This window comes from Gracilinanus agilis, chromosome 1 (assembly GCF_016433145.1).
Source record: "Gracilinanus agilis isolate LMUSP501 chromosome 1, AgileGrace, whole genome shotgun sequence".
NCBI lineage: Eukaryota > Metazoa > Chordata > Mammalia > Didelphimorphia > Didelphidae > Gracilinanus > Gracilinanus agilis.
In genome coordinates, this window is record NC_058130.1 from 754,705,358 (window position 1) to 754,724,731 (window position 19,374).

The 19,374-nt window shown below is 41.2% G+C and overlaps 1 protein-coding gene across 1 annotated transcript in view; it reads right to left on the minus strand.

Moving 5' to 3' along the window:
- Nucleotides 1-894: 894 nt before the first annotated feature.
- P2RX7 (purinergic receptor P2X 7) overlaps nt 895-19,374 on the minus strand; it is a 43,298-nt gene continuing 24,818 nt past the window's right edge. Inside the window, exons 6-13 of the mRNA XM_044658776.1 lie at nt 16,337-16,417; nt 15,821-15,950; nt 13,580-13,743; nt 8,225-8,315; nt 5,418-5,483; nt 5,181-5,330; nt 2,147-2,248; nt 895-1,449 (exon numbers count right to left, since the gene is read on the minus strand). Of these exons, the coding sequence (XP_044514711.1) occupies nt 895-1,449; nt 2,147-2,248; nt 5,181-5,330; nt 5,418-5,483; nt 8,225-8,315; nt 13,580-13,743; nt 15,821-15,950; nt 16,337-16,417 (1,339 nt within the window). The remainder of the gene's footprint in view (nt 1,450-2,146; nt 2,249-5,180; nt 5,331-5,417; nt 5,484-8,224; nt 8,316-13,579; nt 13,744-15,820; nt 15,951-16,336; nt 16,418-19,374) is intronic.

Genomic DNA, 19,374 nt, shown 5'->3' on the forward strand with positions numbered 1-19,374 from the left:
GTCACACAACTAGGAAGTATCTGAGGCTAGATTTGAGGCCAGATCCTCCAGGCCTGGTGCCCTATCTACTACTGTACCACCCAGCTGCCCCTAGTGTAGTACTTTTTTTAGAAGCACCAAGAAATCTGACTTTCACTCACAGTTTTTATTTAGGGTTTCATATATTGCAGGATCTTAAAAAAGACAGATAATAGCAAAAACAGCCAGCATTTACATAGTATATCAAGATTTTTTTTTTAAACCCTTAACTTCTGTGTATTGGCTCCTAGGTAGAAGAGTGGTAAGGGTGGGCAATGGGGGTCAAATGACTTGCCCAGGGTCACACAGCTGGGAAGTGTCTGAGGCCGGATTTGAACCTAGGACCTCCCATCTCTAGGCCTGGCTCTCAATCCACTGAGCTACCCAGCTGCCCCCACTATATCAAGATTTTAAAAAATCTTTACAAGGTGGCTATTATTTTACATTTTACAGAAAAGTAAACTGAGGCAGACAGTGGTTAAGTGACTTGCTTAGGTTCACATGGCTAGGAAAAGTATATGAGGGGAGATTTAAATGTTGGTCTTTCCGGACTCAGGTCCAGAACTCTATTCACTGCACCACCTAGCATACAAGGGTAGACAAGGGACTAAAGAAGATAACCCAAACTGATAGGCTGGGCAGGTATTTTTTTTCTTGTTTTATAGATATAGAAATTGAATTACAGAGGCTAAGGAGTTTGCTAAGGGTCAAATAACTAACTACCAAACTATCAGAATGAGAACTAGAAGCAAGGTCTCTTAGATCTCAGTCTCCTGTTTTTCCTACTGGATGTTATACATCTTGATATATACAGAGCTTCACATTGGGAAAGGATGTTTCATCATTTAGAAGCTTGTCAGATCTTTACATAGACGGTTAGATGGGCGAATCATCAGAAGAACGAAGGCTAGCTCTGCCTTTCCAGATGTGTCTTTTAGAATTCCTGAAGCCAGTGTACAACCCATTCTGCTTGGGAAAGTGCTCTCGGATCTTCCACCGGCAGCAGCTGGGCAAGATGGCGAGGTTGTCCATGATCTCAGAACCAAAGCGCCAGTCGATGTAGCGCTCGTAGGCACAGCGCCGGAGCTGGTTATTCAGGGAATCAGCATCCATCTCCAGCAGGGGCTCTTGGTAGAGCAAGATGAAGCGCAGTGTGGCCCTGGAGAGGATCAGCTCCCCAAATAGGGCTGAGGTAGTGATGCAGGGACCCCCCTTCCTGCGGCAGCAGAGCTCCTCCAGGTACTTGCTACTTTCTGGGAGCTGAGATGGGTGGCAGTGTCCACAGCAGCACCACTCAGGCCTTTCCTGGGAAGGAAGTCTTGGCTTTTCTCTAAGGAGCTGCATTTCTTCTGGTTGTGTAGGACTGGGACTGGTATCAGAGTGTGGTGGTGGGAACAGCTTGATCAAGTCTATGAAATCCCTTTGAGGTCTCTGTAAAACACAAAGTCTCAGACTCATCCAAAATGACTTGTTGCCATCCAACTACATAGGAAGTGAGTTTTTCCATTTGTATTTAGCTAAGAGATAAGGGATCTGAATTCCTTACCTGCCTCCTTACAGACATAATTCAATTTCAGTCAATTAGACAAACATTTATTAAATTCAAGGTACCTTGTTAGATTCTGGAGGCAAAAAAAAAAAAGACAGGGTTTCCCCATTTAAAAAAAAAAAAACAACACCCTTATCTTTTGTCTTAGAATCAATACTGTGTATTGGTTCCAAGGCAGAAGAGCAGTAAGGGCTAGGCAGTGGGGGTTAAGTGACTTGCCCAGGGTCACTTAGCTAGGAAGTATTTGAGGCCAGATTTAAACTCAGGATCTCCTGTCTCTAGGCCCAGCTCAATCGACTGAGCCTTTTCCAATATATTATTCAGTTTTTGCTGAACTGATTTTTTTTTCTCCCTCTTTTTCATTCTTAGCTGTTGATGGGGGCTGGGGTGTATCCCTTAATCATTTGAGTGGGCACAATCAATTCATGCTTCTTTTATTGTGTTCATCTCCAATGCCTGACAGAGTACCAGTCATATAGTAGGCTCCTAATAAATATCTATTGTTCATTTGATTGATTCTCAGCAAAGAAAACATACAGATACACAAACACATCCATAAACTTAAATAGTTTCACTTACTGGAATTTCTTTACCCTCCGTATATTGTAAACTGCTGCTTAGTGACTCTTGGTCCACCATCCTAATGTTTGGCTCATCCACAAAGGAAACATACTTTACTGACTAGAGTAAAAAAAAAGGAAGAAAAAAACAGCCAATTAGTAATTATGAAGACTTATCAGATTGAGGTCATCTAGCAGAATGGGACAGTGAAAAGAGCATTGGGTCCAGGGTAGTGATGGTGAACCTTTTAGGGGGGCAAGTGATTTAAGAAATGTCCTCAGGTGTACATGGAGAGGGGGAGGGGAGCATCCTGGTCCCTCATCCCTCTGATTTTCTAGTAACAAACTCTGGTGAACTGTGCTGGGGCAATGGCAGGCATGCCCACAGAGAGACCTAAGTGCCCCCTCTGGCACATGTGCCATAGGTTTGTTACCACGGGTCTAGGGCCTGAAGATCTTAGTATGAATCACATCTTTGCCACCTATTAGCTTGTGACCTTCGGCAAGTAACCTTCCCTCTCCAGGCCTCACATGCCTCCAGTACTTAGCACCAGTGCCTAGCACAGAGTAGGTGCTTTATAAATACTTGTGAATTAATTGATTAATTAAAAAGGGGGTGATAGATTAGATGAAGTCTCTTAATCCTGTGATTTTCCTTCCATGAGAAATCACTTTTTTAGTCATTGTCCCAAGGCAAGTATTACCCCTGTTTTATCTCCCAAGATATCGAGACCCACCAGGAGCATTCATTATGTGCATCAGTTCAATTCCCAAGTCCATCAGTAAGTCTGAAATGGAGCCCAGATCCTTTGACTATCTTATGGGGAAAAACCTAGGAGTTTAATTAAATATTTATCTGAGTTAAGAAGGGTGAGTAGGAGGCAGGAATGGACAATAGTCTGGGACCAAACAAGTTAGGGAAACTGGGTTTAGCTATTTGGAAATGACAGTTGACAAAAGTGACAGTTAGGCCTTCACTGTCACCCTGCTCCACTTAAATAGGGAGTCTGTGAAACCAGCAAGTAAATGACAAGAGGGCTTATTAACAAGTTTAATTTAAGGAAACTATAGTCTAAAGAAGGAAGAAGGGGTTTCTATTCTACCAGTCAATGGGCAAACCACAGGGTCAGGTAAGGGACTTATCTACACTGAACTGAGATCCAAAGCAAGACAGAGCCCAAAGAATAGCAGGACTGAAGTGGGTATCCTCATAGCAGAGTCCTGACATACTCCAGCAATGGTACAGCTTTCCCAGGTCTTCAGCCAGTACTCCTTCAATTAGGTAAGTCAGGGAGCTAAACCAACCTGAGCTGACCAGCAACTCAGGTTAGATTTTATAGTCTACCTAATCTCCCACAGGCAAAATCCTCCTTCCGGATATCAGGAAATCAGGGTACAAACTCCACTTCCTCTGAGGTCTCCCAGGATCAGTTACAATTTGTCCCCAACCACCATGGAGTCCATCTCAGAAAGCTCCAAACATGGCAACAATGCAAGATTATACAAAGGCCGGAGAAAGACTGAAATATAGCCACATTGTCCAGGGAAATGGTAATCATGGTAACCTGAATGGAGGGACAGCTTCATTATGAAGGTGTGCCTGAAATTCAGAAGTAATTAATCAAGGTAATGGGAATAAAGTGAATATTGATGAAATTGTATGTGTTAAAGATAATGATAATGTAATTGTGGATAATGGAAGTGGTGCATTTGGTGTTAATAATGATTTAATTGCTGATAATAAGAATTTAATTAATAATGGTGATGAGTTGATCAGTGTCAGTGCTTAGCAAGTATTTAATGGTTGTGATCTCATCATTATGTACAGTGAAGACTAAAGAAAAATGGCTGAATTCTTTGGCTGCTGTTTTGCAATCCAAGTGGCTGGTTCCCTGGCCCAAGAGCTCCCTTCTTGGCCAAATTGTGAGGCTTGTTTTTCTTGTCCTTCTGTTTCCCATTTTTGTTTGTAACCACCTTCTAAACAGGGTAGCTAGATGGCACAGTGGATAGAGCTCATCTTCATGAGCTCAAATCTGACCTTAGACACTTATTAGCTTGATGACCTTGGGTAAGTCACTTAACCCGGTTGGCCTCAGTTTCCTCATCTATCAAAAGAGCTGGAGAAGGAAATGGCAAACCACTCCAGTAGCTCTCTCAAAAAAAAATCCAAATAGGGTCATAGAAAGTTGGACATGACTGAACAATACCTTATAAACAATGGCATAGTCTAATCAGACTGCTGGACAGGTTTAGGAAAGTAGTCTGTGAGTGAAGAAGAGTGAAGTTCAATAGTAGATATTAGGGGGTAGCTAAGTGGTTCAGTAGATAGAGAATCAGTCCTAGAGAAGGAAGATCCTGGGTTCAAACCTGTTCCCAGAAACTTCCCAGCTGTGAATGCCTAGTTCTTATTGCTCTTCTTCCTTGGAACCAGTACTTAGTATCTATTCTAAGACAGAAAGTGTTTGGTATTTTTTTAAAAAGAGAGAGAGAGAGAGAGAGAGAGAGAGAGAGAGAGAGAGAGAGAGAGAGAGAGAGAGAGAGAGAGAGAGAGAGAGAAAGAGAAAGAGAGAGAGAGAGAAAAGAGAGCAGATGGGCAGTCCAATGGATAGATCACCAGGCTTGGAGTTGAGAGGACTTGGGTTCAAATGTGACCTCAGCTACTTTCTAGCTATGTGACCCTATGACCCTATGCAAGTCACTTAACCCCAACTGCCTAGCCCTTTACTGCACTTCTGCCTTGAAAACAATATCAATTTTAAGACAAAGTAAGGGTTTAAAAAAAAAGAATAATTCATTTGAGATTGAACCATGGACTCTGATGGCCTTTATGAGTTAAAATCCCTCTGCTATTTACCGCCTTTGTAACCTTCCCCAAAGTACTTAACTTCCCTCACCCTCAGTTTTCTCATCTGTAGAATAAAGGGTTTGGACTAGATGATCTCTGAGGTCACTTCTAGATATAGATTTATGAGCCTCTGGGTACTACCTTTTTTTTTTTTTCCCCAAATTTTAATTACATCAGTGCCCTGGCTGAAGAAGATGGTGGGCCTTACCGATTTTGGCTCCACAATGGTCTCATACTTCTTTTGGTAATAGTATTCATTGACAGAACAGGGCTCACAGATCTTACAACAGGGATAAAACCAGGATCCACAGCAGTTCTTTGTGTACATCTGAATAAGAAAGTCAATAAACACCGTGGCCTAGGGAAAAAAGGAATAAAAAAGGAAAGATTAGAATTCTTCTTGAACCAAAAAGGTTTCAGAAGTGTGGAAAATAAAATTGCTCACCAGACCAAAGTAGGACAGAGAGGAGCCAATGTACATGATCAGCTGGATGATGTCAAATTTTCCTCCCTTAAATAAAGTGGAAAAGGTTATTTAAAATTCAGGATGGAAGCTCCCAGACCCAAACATAGCCATTACCCTTGATGGATTGTCATGGGGAACACCCAGTGGATGGCAGAAATTGACAGAGCCATTAGCCCGCTCCTGGGAATTGGCACAATAAGGCCAAGTTGACAGACAGGGTGAGAGTGATTCAAAGGGTTCCAGGGTTTCATTTGCATATGCCTTGTTCCCATGATCTAGCATGGATCAATTTGGTCCTACTGGAAACTCTGATTGTAGCCAAGCAATTGAAGGAGAGGCTAGCACTGAATCAATTTTCTTTTAGTTTGCACAAACTATCCCACCCTGGATTTGCAAGATTGTCTTTGCTGGGACCAGTTAGCAAGGATGGCACAATTCCTATCTATATGTCTTTGTTATCCTGCTACCTAAATCCAGGTATAATTGGTTCTTTTTTTTTTTAAGCCCATATCTTATGTCCATTTTTTTTTTTTACAATGGGGATAAACCCTACCTTCCAACCTAGAATCAATACTATATATTTGTTCTAAGGCAGAAGAATGGTAAGGGCTAGACAATGGGGGTCAAATGACTTGCCCAGGGTCATACAGCTAGGAAGTATCTGAGGCCAGATTTGAACCTAGGACCTCTCGTCTTTAGACTTGGCTCTCAATCCATTGAGGCTGCCCTCTATACAATTCTAAGACAGAAGGGTATGGGCTAGGCAAATGGGGTCAAGTGACTTGTCTAGGGTCACATAGCCAGGAAGTGTCTGAGGCCAGATTTGAACCTAGGACCTCCTTTCTCTGGGCTCTTTATTCACTGAGTCACCTAGCTGCCCTGGTGTAATTGGTTCTTGCTTTGGGTGTCAGGTGTGAGTCTCAGTTTTCTTATCTCTAAAATGGAAAAAATAATATTGCAATTTCAGCTTCTTGGAGTTATTGTTAAATAATACTTTGCAGGGGGCAGCTAGGTGGCTCAGTGAATTAAGAGTCATGCCTAGAGACAGGAACTCCTCAGTTCAAATCTGGTCTCAGACACTCCTAACTGTGTGACTTTGGGCAAGTCACTTAATCTCTATTGCTTAGCCCTTACTACTCTTCTGCCTTGGAACCAATACTCAGTATTGATCTAAGATGAAATATAAGGGTTTTTTTTTAAACAAAATATTTTGTAGGCCATATAATCACTTTGTGAAGGAGTTAAAATAGGCTACTCCTGTGATACAGGGAACTCTTGGATGAAAGAATTCCCTTTATCTATGCTGAGAGAACCTTCTCTGTACCTCACAGTCTCAGAAAGGAGCCTGGTGGAGGCACTGGCCAGGATGGGTCAGAGGAAGGCCTGGAAACTAGATCTCTGAATCCAAAGTCAACTCTTTTAGCTACTCTGCCATACTACCTTGCATGAACATTGTTCTCATCATTATATTATTATTTGATGTTTATGATAAATGGTCAAACTTAACAACTAGCAGAATTTTCTTAAATTCAGGCATTTCAAATTCAAATTCAAATACTGGGCATGTAGCATGTAGCCTGGTCCCTGCTGGTGTGGAAGTTGATTGATGGATCACTTGAGTTTGGGAGTCCTGAGCTTCAGTAGGGCCAAAGCCAATGGAATGTCCACACTAAACCTGACATCAATATGGTGCCCAAGGAGGCAGCAAACCAGCCCAGCTAGGGAAAACAGAGCAAGTTAAAGCTGCTGTGCCTATCAGGATTGGAATTGGCCCTGGAAGAAGCTGCTGTATTTCCATCCCTGGAGAGATGAAAAGACCCAATCTTAAATGAAACAAACAAAGAAACAAACTAATGAATGAATTAATAAACAGCAAAAATGAATGAATAATAGACAAATAAAGAGATAAACAAATGTGTAAATAAACAAGCATTCAAATGTTAGCATTTCCTTGTCATCTTCCCTATAATTATTATATTGTTATATATAAATAAATTTATAATATATAACTTACATGTTTCATATCATATATTTTATAATTTGTAAATTATTTATACTACAAAATTATATATTATATACAAAATTATAAAAATAACTTACAAATAAATATAAATATATAAAATTATATATATTATAAAGCAGAAGGTTATTTTTTTCCTACTTACAATTATAATTATCTTGAGAGACTGATTTTGGGGTCAGAATATCAGCTTGTTGATTTTACCAGTTTATTGGCTAGGCCAGCATCATAATGGATAAAGTGACACACAGGTCAGCAGCCCACTCAAATGACCAGAGACTATGAATCTTGGTCAGGCAACTCAATAAATGGAATTTTAGGAGCTCTTTATTCAGCCCCTCCCTTGAACATCCCAAGACATCTCTAATTGGTGGATAGCGAGTTAAGAAGTTGTTCATCTAACTATCTACCCTGCCCTACCCCCTCTGATGGACTGGTGATTGTCACATAGCAGAAAGATTCATTCTAAAACCTTCCTTTTAGCCAGAATCTTGGGGAAGGAGCACATTCCTGGGGATTCCCAAGAACAATGGAAATGCTAGAAAACAGAGATACTGGATAGAATCTGTGACCCAGACCCCAGACAGAAGTATACGGAAATTCTCACTGGTCCTCATACAGAAGCTAATAGAGTATATAAAAAAATAATTTCTCACGCCCAATTTAATTGCATGAGAGCCAGAAATACATGAGTTCTTCAGAGAAGTTCCATGCATAAGCAGAGAGTGTGATGGACTGAGGGTTGGGAGGAGTAATGCTTACTTACTGTGCCAAAAACCAGAATGTCAAATCGGATTCCAAAAGCTTTGATGAGAGTCCTTTTCTCTATACCCTCTTCCTTGTAGTATTTGGCGTATCTGTGAATTCAAATTTAAAAGCCTCTGATGATGCTTTTGAGAGAATAAAAAAACAAAGAAGAGAATGTCCTTCCTTATGTTGGGATAAGAGTAGGATCTTGAATCTGATGGATTTGGGCGATGGGGCTAGATCACACTTAGATTTGCAAAGGAGTTGGACTTTATGGCTTATAGTATGGAAAATCTGGATCTGATTGAGCAATTTGGAGCTGGAAGAGACCTTAGAGCTCTCCTCTTTTTATAGATGAGGAAACAGAGGCAAACAGGATTAAGTGACTTGCCCAGGATCACACAGCTAGTAATTATCTAAGGGATTTGAATTCATGCTTCAGCTGCCTTCTCCCTCCTCTCTTATGAGACCCCTTCTTTCATTGGTGAGTTCCTCCCAGAATTCCCATTTTGAGGAAGGTCCCAGACGAAGTATGTTTCATCCTCCAGACACTATGTCTGCCTCTCTACACCTTCCTTTGATATGTTGTTTTCCTCTATTAGAATGTAAGGAAGAGCTGTCTTTTCTTTTTGCTTGTATTTGTATCCTCAGGACTCAGTGCAGTGCCTGGATATTGTTGCTGTTCAATCTTTTTAGTTATGACTGACACTCTGTGAATCCATTTGGAGTGGTTTGCTCATTTTATAGATAAAGAAACTGAGGCAAGCAGGGTGAAGTGACTTGCCCAGGATCATAAAGTTAAGTTTGCCATTTCCTTCTCTGGGCCATTTTATAAATAAGGAAACTGAGGCAAGCAGGTGAAGTGATTTGTCTAGAGTCACCCTGATAAGTGTCTGAGGCTAAATTTGAACTCAGGAAGATGAATCTTACTGACTCTAGGTATGGGACTCTATGTGTGGCTCCACCTACCTGCCTCATCTATGAACTAGGGGATAATAGTGTCTACCTCACAGGACTGTTGGTGAAGATCAAAAGAGATTAAAAAATAGTCTTCAAGGTAGAAGAGTTCACCTTTCTCTATAACTTTGAGGTTTTACATGAGAGGTAAGTATTATTTTCTTCATTTACAGAGGAAGAAACTGAAGCAGACAGTTGTGAAAGGACTTGCTAATTCTAACCTTGGGGGGTGGATGCAATTATTATCCCTATTTTAAAAGGGAGGAAACTGAGGCAGACAGAGGTAAAGGGGCTTGCTGGCAACAATTTTACAGTTGAGGAGCCTGAGATGCCAATAGAGGAAGAGGCTTTTTCAAGAGAACTGAGTGAATTAGCAGCAGAAATAGGACTAGTAACCAAGAAATTAATCAGCCAAAAGGTATTCATTAAGCACCTGCTATGCGCCAGGCACTGTGCTAGGGCCTGGGGACCCAAAAATCAACCAACAAACATTTATTAAATGCCGAATATGAGTCAGACACTTCAGTAAGCATTGGGGATACCAATATGATGAATGAAATAATCCCTGCCTTCAAGGATCTTATGTTCTATCAAAGTCTCTTGGCTTCCAGTCTACTGTTTTTATGGTCCCTGATCTTAAAGTCTTTGTTGACTAGCTGGCAAAATAAGAGAAATAATATAACAGGAAATAATGAAGATTTGCAAGAGGAAATGGCAAACAACTACAGTATCTTAGCCAAAAAAACCTCAAAAGGGCTCATAAAAAGTTACTGAGGTGACTGAGTACCGAAAAGGACTGAGATAACTAAACAACAACAATCCCACAATTCTTTGGAAAAAGCTGATTGCTCTTTGGGAGTGTCCTGACCTACTTTAATGAGAAAAAAAGGGGAAATTTACTTCACTGAAATACTTGGAGCTTCATGATGACAGAGTGTTCCCTTAATCTCTACTACCCCTATCCTCCATGATGGGTTCAGGGGGAATGGTGCTTCATCGCATTAGAAGGAAAAGTAGCTCGCCTCTCTCTGAATCTCTTCTTTTTTCTCTCTGCCTTCTTGTCTTTGAAACATGTGTGGTAGGTAGCTCTCTCTCTGGGATTTCCCATAGGTAATGGGGAATGGCTGCCTCTTTCATCCCAGCAGAAATGGCCCCTGTTCATGCCTGGCTGCTAAAACAAGGGCTTTCAGACAGCCTTGAACCTGGGCCTCTGGTTGCTTTCTCTGATTTTTCTTTCTTTTCCTGTGTGATCCTGAGGTAGACCTGTAAGTCTGAGAGGTTGAGTCCCTGTGTCCATCAGTCTATGCTGGTTGCACTCTGGGAAGAGTTGTCTAACTTCTTAGAGAAGATAAACATTTGATCCACATTACATATTGAGTATCTTTCTATTCCTCTTAGGGGCTATCCTAGATATGAGCCATGTCTAAGTGTGGAAGTATAAAAAGCCAGAGAATTTGAGAAAAAAGAGCCTGCTCCCTCCCTTTGGGTACCAATCTCCTCTCTCTGGAACATAGTTTTTCTGCATGGGCTCAGAGCTAAGAGGTGGCCCTTAATGGGAAAGGGAGAGAGTGAGCACCCCTAGGTCCAATACCTCTTCTGGACTTATGCATGTAGGCTTGTTTCAGTCCTGTGGGACCCTGACATGAGGTCCACTTCTGCCATTCCAAGGACTGGAATTTGAGTCCTTTAGCATCACTGTCTTAATTCTTAGTTCATCGTCATTCTGGAAGTCTCTCCTCTGTTCTTATTGCCAGTCAACCACAGACAAGTAAGATAGAGGAAATTGGTTCTAGGGGTGTGCCTAAAGCCAACTTTGTCAAAATTTCAGGGTGAGCATTTACTCCTCAGAAATTGGCAAATGCTGCAAATGATGGCTTGATTTATTGTTTTGTTGATTATTTTTTTAAACCCTTAACTTCTGTGTATTGCCTCATAGGTGGAAGATTGGTAAGGGTGGGCAATGGGGGTCAAGTGACTTGGCCAGGGTCACACAGCTGGGAAGTGGCTGAGGCCGGGTTTGAACCTAGGACCTCCTGTCTCTAGGCCTGACTCTCAATCCACTGAGCTACCCAGCTGCCCCCTTGTTTTGTTGATTATTGAGACTTAAGGGAGTGATGGAGAAAATTTTAATGTTAGAATGTAAACTTTTTTTTAAAAAAGCATGCTTCCTAAAAATCATTTATCAGCATGCTCCTGATTGGAACAGTGAAACAAGGTTTGAATATGCTGCTGGGTCCAAAGGAGCTGGAAGGTTTGCATTTTCTTCTCCAGTTCTAGGCCCTTGTCAGCTCTGGACCCATGATTATAGGTAAAGTTCAGAGAGGAATCAGGCTCCTCTCACCCCCTCAAATTCTGCCTCTTTGTATCCTCTCTGTGGAGCCCTGGGGGGAAATCATTTAAAGAAAGCTGTGGTGTGACTCTTGAGTAAGGGAGGGCAGCTAGGAAGACCTGAGTTTAAATTCAGCTTCAGTCACTTATTAGCTATATGAGTCTCTTGGGTGAGTCACTTTACCTCTCTTGGCCTCAGTTTCCTCTCCTGTAAAATGGGGATAATAAGAATACCCATCTTGCAGGGATATTGCAAAGATCAGATGAGATTATATTTGTAAAGGTACTTAGTATGGTGCCTGGCACCTACTAGGTGTTATATGAATAAATGATTATTTCCTTCTCTTTTCCCAAAAAGGAAGGTGGAAGGTGCTTGATATACGGGATAGGTCAGGTGCAGAACAGCAATCCATTTCCTTTACTACACAAGAAACTTAAAAATACAAAAGATTATAAATGTTCACTGACAAAAATTTAAATGTGAAATAGCAACTTATAATAATACAGTTATGACATATAATCATGCTTATATTCTATATGATCTAGTATAATTGTTTTTATAATATTGTATTATATATGTTATTATAATTATATTTCTATATTATAACATGATCTATTATATGGTGATGTTTATATATTATAATATGCCATAATATATATAATAACATATGCTATGCTATTATACATTATATGCTATGTTATATATTATATAGATTATGCTATGTTATAATTGTATATTATAATTATATTATACTTTCTAGGAGGCTGATATTTAAAACATTATAGCCATAACCAGCATTTAAATAGTGCTTTAAGTTTTGCAAAGCACTTTACATATATTAATTTATTTGATCCTCATAACAATCCTATGAGATAAGGGCTAATATTATGCCCATTTTTCATATAAGGAAACTGAGGTACAAAGGGGTTAAATAATTTGTTCAGGGTCACACAGCTGGTAAGTGTCTGAGGTTGGATTTGAATTCAGGTCTTCAGGACTCAAAATTCTGAACTCTATCCACTAAACCACCACCAGTATTAAACTCCAAGTATTATTACAAATAGGACAGCTGAATGGCACAATGGATAGAGCCCCCCACCTGAGGTCAGGAAGACTCATATTTGTGAATTCAGTAGGGCTACAGACACTAGCTGTGTGATCCTGGGCAAGTCACTTAATCCTGTTTGCCTCAGTTTCCTCATTTATCCAATGACCTGGAGAAGGAAATGGCAAATTACTCCAGTATCTTTGCCAAGGAAACCCCAAATGGGGTCAGGAAGAGTCAGTCAGTCATACACTTCCTATGTGACCCTGGGAAAGTTACCTAACCCTGTTTGCCTCAGTTTCCTCCTCTTTCAAATGAGCTGGAGAAGGAAATGGCAAATCACTCCAGTATCTCCACCAAGGAAACCCCAAATGGGGTCCTGAAGAGTGAGAGATGACTGAAATGACTCACTAACAACATCATTATACATGTTACAGTATTATAATCATTCTCTTCAGTTCATTTCAGTTCTGTAACGAGTGTTGTGTGTGCGGGTGACGGCTGGCTCGGCACGTTTCGCCTTCCTCCTCTCTGTGTGAGTGGCTCCCTCCTGGCCATGCTTTTGACAAGTCAGAAGAAGGGGTAAACTCTCTCTGTTCCTTTTTTTCAGGGAGGTAGAGACCCCCAGAGAGCACTTGTTCTTCCATTGATGAAGCATCTTTTCTGCATTCATGGGAGGGGTTTGGGAAACTGAAGAACTGTCCAAGGTTGGCTGGATTTTTTCCAAAGTGCCAAATCTTCAGAGCTGAGCACATTTCCTGGGAAGTGTCCAGGCTATCAGCTCAGCACTTCCTGAGGGGTGCTCCAGCCAGGGGAGACCAGGGAGCCCCCACGGCACCCCCATCATCCATGCCCCGTGCCTCCTAGACCATTAGTTATATATTTTGTCAATCTATCTGCCATGGATCAGGCCAGTTTGGAATACGTTCACTAGAGATTAGACCGTGGAATTGAGGTGGTTTCCACCTTAGAGGATAAATCTGGTAAATGCTACGTGGAGGGCTCAGCCGGTTCCTGGCTCATCATGGAGAGGTTTTATGTACCTGAAAGATCCTGATAAAACTGAAGCCAGCCATTCACTCTCCAGTCGCAAAGCCTTCTTGGTCATCTTGTCGTCCAGGCGATGGAAACTATATTTGGGGCTGCAGGAATGGAACCAGGGGTCCAGGTTGCAGTCCCAGTGGATCTCAATGCCCACAATTCCACCCTGGAAAAGGGAAACAGAAGCTTATATGAAGGCCTGTGAGGGTACCGTGGCTTTACCTCACCTTCTTAGTATCCCGCCTGGCACTTGACTGCACCATATCTTCACTCTGAGGCCTTCCTTCCAGTCAATCAACAAGTAGTCAGTTATTCAGCACCTACAATGTTGTAGGCCCTGGGCTAGAGGCTGGAGATACCAACCGAAGGGATGGGAGGAAGAAGCCCTGCCCTCGAGAAGCTTACATTCCATTGGGGAACTGACCACGTACATAATATGTACACGTGCACATATAGAATAAATATTTATGGAACAGATACAAAATCAACATGAGAGACTCCTTCAGCATACTCGGAAACTCTTACAGTCATACTCAGCAAAACAATGGATGAAGAAGAAAACTCATGATTTTTCACGTGTTTATTTGGGTATAGGATCTGGAGTTTTGGTTTTAAAAGATGACTCTCTTACAAAAATGAACAATATGGAATGATAATACATGTATAACTCAAGAAATTGCTTGTCATCTCCAAGAGGGGGAAGGGAAGAGGGGAGCGAGACAACATGGGAAAATCTTTTAAAAGATAAAATAAAATAAAAAAGACTGGAAAAACAATGGAGAACAAAGTCTTTGTCTAAACCAGTAATTCCCAAAGTGGGCGCCCCCGCCCCCTGGTGGGTGCTGCAGCAATCCAGGGGGATGGTGATGGCCACAGGTGCATTTATCTTTCCTATTAATTGCTATTAAAATTTAAAAAAAAATGAATTTCCAGGGGGCTAAGTAATATTTTTTCTGGAAAGGGGGCAGTAGGCCAAAAAAGTTTGGGAACCCCTGGTCTAAACCAATAAAGATTAACAACCCCCCCCTCCCCAATAAAAATAAATAAAAATCATACATAGATGAAAGATCTGTATAAAAGGAGTAAAAATCTCCAAGGGAAAAAAATCTTCATGTTGGCTAAGGTGAAGGGGAGGAAGGAGAGGAATAGAGAATACACCCTTGGCTGTTCATCCTCATAGCCAATGTGGGATACACCCAATCCAACTCTCTAGGCGCCTGATCTGCCTAGGGGAGAAATCTCTTCTCATTCATTTTCTGTTCTTTCTTTGCCTGCCTCTCAATGCCCTGAAACTTTGTATGGTCACAAGATCTCATAGTCTCTCAAAAAAAAAATTTTTTTTTTAGCCCTTACCTTCCGTTCTAGTGACAACTCTAAGACAGCAGGGCATGGACTAGGCAAATGGGATTAAGTGACTTGCCCAGGCCACACCTCTAGAAAGTGTCTGAGGCTGGATTTGAACCCAGATCCTTCAAACTCTAGGTTTGGCTCTCTAGCTACCTAGCTGCCTAGCTGCCCCTCATATTCTCTTCTTTCCAAATCCTGCATAGCTGTGATTACCAACACCTTTTCTCCCAGGGAACTACCTCAGTAATCCTTGGAAGTGTGGGGAAGGAGGCTACAGCAGTATACACAGAATGAATGTATGTTGAATTATTTCAGGATCCCTATCAAGTATTGATAATGGATGCTAGGAAGGGATTAGGTGGCATTTCAGTTCTATTTTGAAGAAGATGGAGAAGAAGGAGAGATGAGGAAGGAGTGTGTTCCCAGAAATTGGGAGAGGGCCCATTACTCAGTTACAGTTAACGCGTACTGCTTACATTTATCTAGAAGGAGTAACAGAGGTCTGGCCTCCTGGACATGGTACCCTGGTAATTGGGCATCTTGAGGAGATTCTCACCCTACTGCCTATCAATTCCCCTTCAAACTCTGAACAGAATTCACAAGAGGATTTCAGGGAAAACACTCTTCATAGTGGGCAGCTAGGTGGTACCAGGGATATAGTGCTGACCTGAAATCTGAAAGTCCTGAATTCAAATTTGGCTTCAGACATTTACTAGTTGGGTTACCCTGGGCAAATTGCTTAACCCTGTTTGCCTCAGTTTCTTCACCTCTGAGCTGGAGAAGGAAATGGCAAACCACTCCAGTATCTCTGCCAAGAAAACCCCAAATGGGGTCACAAAGAGTCGGCCGTGACAAACAAATTAACACACTCTTCGTAGTAAAATGGCTCTACTTACATGGATGGCCACAGATGAAAAATTTGCCCCTGTTTCTCGTAAGATATCTCCTAGGCGGAAAATTGGACAGTCGGGCTTGTGTTTCTTGTCAAATGTACAGTACATGTCCATTCCTGGCAGGATATTTCTTCTGCAAAAGTGAAACACAAGTGATAAAATCATGTTTATTGAAAAGTTGCGGGGCAGCTGGGTAGCACAGTGGATAGAGCTCCAGGACTGGAGTCAGGAGGACCGATGTTCAAATCTGACCTCTGAAATTTCCTGGCTATGTGACCCTGGGCAAGTCATTTCACCCCAATTCCCCAGCCCTTACCACTCTTTTGTTTTAGAATTAATACTAAGACAGAAGGTAAGGATTAAAAAAAGAGAGACAAGTTGCACACCTATTTAGCACAGAGCTAGGAATTGGGTGCATGTATCTATTGGTGTTGGGGATCCAGGAAATGAGTGAAGAAGAAAAAGAAATCACATACTATAGCTGTGGCCTGGGAAACGAGTGAATGAAAAATAACTTACGTGCTATAGTTGTGGCTTGGGAAGTGAATGCTGTTCTTTATGAGCACCGTGAAGTTTTCAGCACTTGCCAGGAGTGCCGGCCTGAGAGAAGGAAATGCAGCATGTATTGGGATCATTGTCCAGCATCAACTAAGGAAAGACTTTGACAATCCCCACAAAAATATATATGTGAGGGGCAACTAGATGGCTCAGGGAATAGAAAGCCGGGCTAGGAGTTAGAAAGACCTGAGTTCAGATCCAGCTCCAGATACTTCCTAACTATATGACTCTGAGCATGTTACTTAACCCTATTTGCCTCAGTTTCCTCATCTCATGTCAAATGAGCTGGAGAAGAAAATGGCAAACCTCTCTAGTATCTTTGCCAAGAAAATCCCAAATGGGGTCATAGAGAGTCAGACACAAATGAAACAACTGAACAACAATATCATTAAACAAAGCCAACCAACACCTCGGCCATGTCTACCAAAGTGGGCTTCATCCTATGCCTATAATCCATTACTCCTGTGCTGAGAGGATGAAGGCAATCTCAGCCAACAACCCTCTCAAGTCAAGATTAGTATTACAGAGAAGGAAGTACAAAAGAAATGGAAAAAGGGACAGCTAGGTGGCTCAGTGGAATGAGATTGGGACCTGGAGATGGGAAGTTAAGTTTTGTCTCAGATATTTCCTAGTTGTGTGACCCTGGACAAGTCACTTAACCTCTGTTGCCTAGCCCTTGCCACTTTTATGCCTTGGAATTTATAAGTCAGAAGGTAAGTAATGCGAATATTAATAATATGGAAATAGGTCTTGATCAATGAAATATGTAAAACCCAGTGGAATTATTTGTTGGCTACGGGGGAGAGGGGAGGAGGATGGGAGGGAAAGAACATGAATCATGTAAACATGGGAAAATATTCTAAATCAATTAATTAAATAAAATTTTTCAATTAAAAAAAGAAAAAAGAAAGGGGGACTTAATTCTATAGTCAAAATGAAATAAATCAAAGTTAGTCAATATTAACTAAAAAAAAGTAAGAATTAAAAAAATAATGAATCAAATAGTATGGTGCAATGGAAAGACTGCAGAATTTGAAGTCCTGAGTTCGAATGTGGCCTCAGACACTTCCTAGCTGTGTGACCCTATTGTCTATCCCTTAGTGCTATTCTTCCTTGGAACTGATACATAGTACTGATTCTCAGATGGAAGGTAAGGGTTTTAAAAATGTACCTATTTACCAGCACACTCCTGGATAACTTTGTAGAACTTCACTCCTAACATGATGGTTCATGAGCCCCCACCAGTGTGTCTCTTTACAATAAGAATGACACTTATATAGTGCTTTTAAGATTTGCAAAGCTCTTTACATGTACTTCATCACATTGGAGTTATCAAAGGCACAGCCAGAAGAATAGTTATAAAACATTCCCTCCATAAACCTTGGATGCATTCTCCTGAAAATATAGAGAACATCAAATGGAGATGTGGGCCTGCAATTAGAGAGCAATGGCAAAGAGGAAAATATGAAACAAAGGCAACTCCAAACTCTTGACACTATGTGATCCAATGGCACTGGCCTCCTTGCTGTTCCTTGAAGAAGACAACCCATTTCCAGGCATTTTTGTTGGCTCTCCCCTCCATGCATTTCCCCTCATTTCTGCCTCCTGTCTTTTCTGACTTTCTCCAAGTCTCAAGGTCTTACTTTCTACAGGAAACCTTTTCTAATCAGCCGTAATTAATACTGATGCCATCCCTCTGGTGATTAGCACTAATTTATCCCATCTATCATTTGTAGGTTGTTTTCATGTCATTTCTTCCAAATGACAATGAGCTCCTCAGGATCAAGGACTGTCTTTTGCTTTTCTTTGTATCTCTAGGATTTAGCATGATGCTTGGCACAGTGCTTCTGGCTTGGAACTCCCCACTGGCTGCCAAAATTCATCCAGAGCTTAATGATTTAAAGCTTCCAGAGGCACAGCTGGTTTGTTTGCTCCTCAAGGCAGCTAGGTGGCGCCCTAGTTCAAAGAGCACTGGACCTAGAGTCAGGAAGACTCATCTTCCAGAATTCAAATCTGGCATCAGATGCATCCTAGCTGGGTGTGCCTTATTTTCCCCATTTGTCAAATGAGCTGGAGAAGGAAATGGCAAACCACTCTAGTGTCTTTGCCAAGAAATCCCAAATGGGGTCATCAAGTGTTGCCCATGACTTAAATGACTGAAAACAACAACTAAGTAAATATTGTTCCTTTCTCAAGCCAATTAATCAATCAACAAACATTGATCAATTGTCTACTAATGCCAGGCACTTTGCCATATGCTAACACAAGGGATATAAAAAGAGAAAAAAGTCAATCCCTACCCTCAAGGAGCTTACAATCAAAAAGTCAGCTGCACTTCACAAGGGGATCAAGGCATAGATCCATTTTATAGCTATTTTTAACACCTTCATTCTCATCATATAATTAAGGTCTGGGATTTCTGTGACTACCTAACTGAGGAGTATATGGGGTGATGGTGGAGGAACTAGGTTTTTCCTTTATACAAAATATATACAAAATAACTATAAAGTTGTTTTTTTTTTTAACCTTTATCCTCATCTCTGAATCAATACTGTGTATCAGTTCCAAGGCAGAAGAATGGTAAAATCTAGGCAATGGGGGTTAAGTGACTTGCCCAGGGTCACCTAGCTAGGAAGTATAAGATCACATTTGAACCCAGGATCTCTCATCTCTAGGCCTGGCTCTCTATCCACTGAGCCACTTAGCTGTCCCCAGTATGAAGTTATTTTGGGAGGTGAGCTGAGGTACTAGTGACCTGTGTATTTGCTTAGGTGAGTGTCCGAGACCTATTGCCTTAACTTGACCAGCTTGTGCAAATATTTAAGAGAGCCCTAAGTTCTATTGCTATTGGTTAAAGAGAGATTCAATTCATTAATGCATGTGTCTAATGCAGGAATATGTTTTACATGACTTAACATGTATAATGGGCATCCTATTTCTTGCCCCTTCAATGGGAGGAGGAGGGAGAGAATTAGGAACTGAAAATAAAAGTTAAAAAT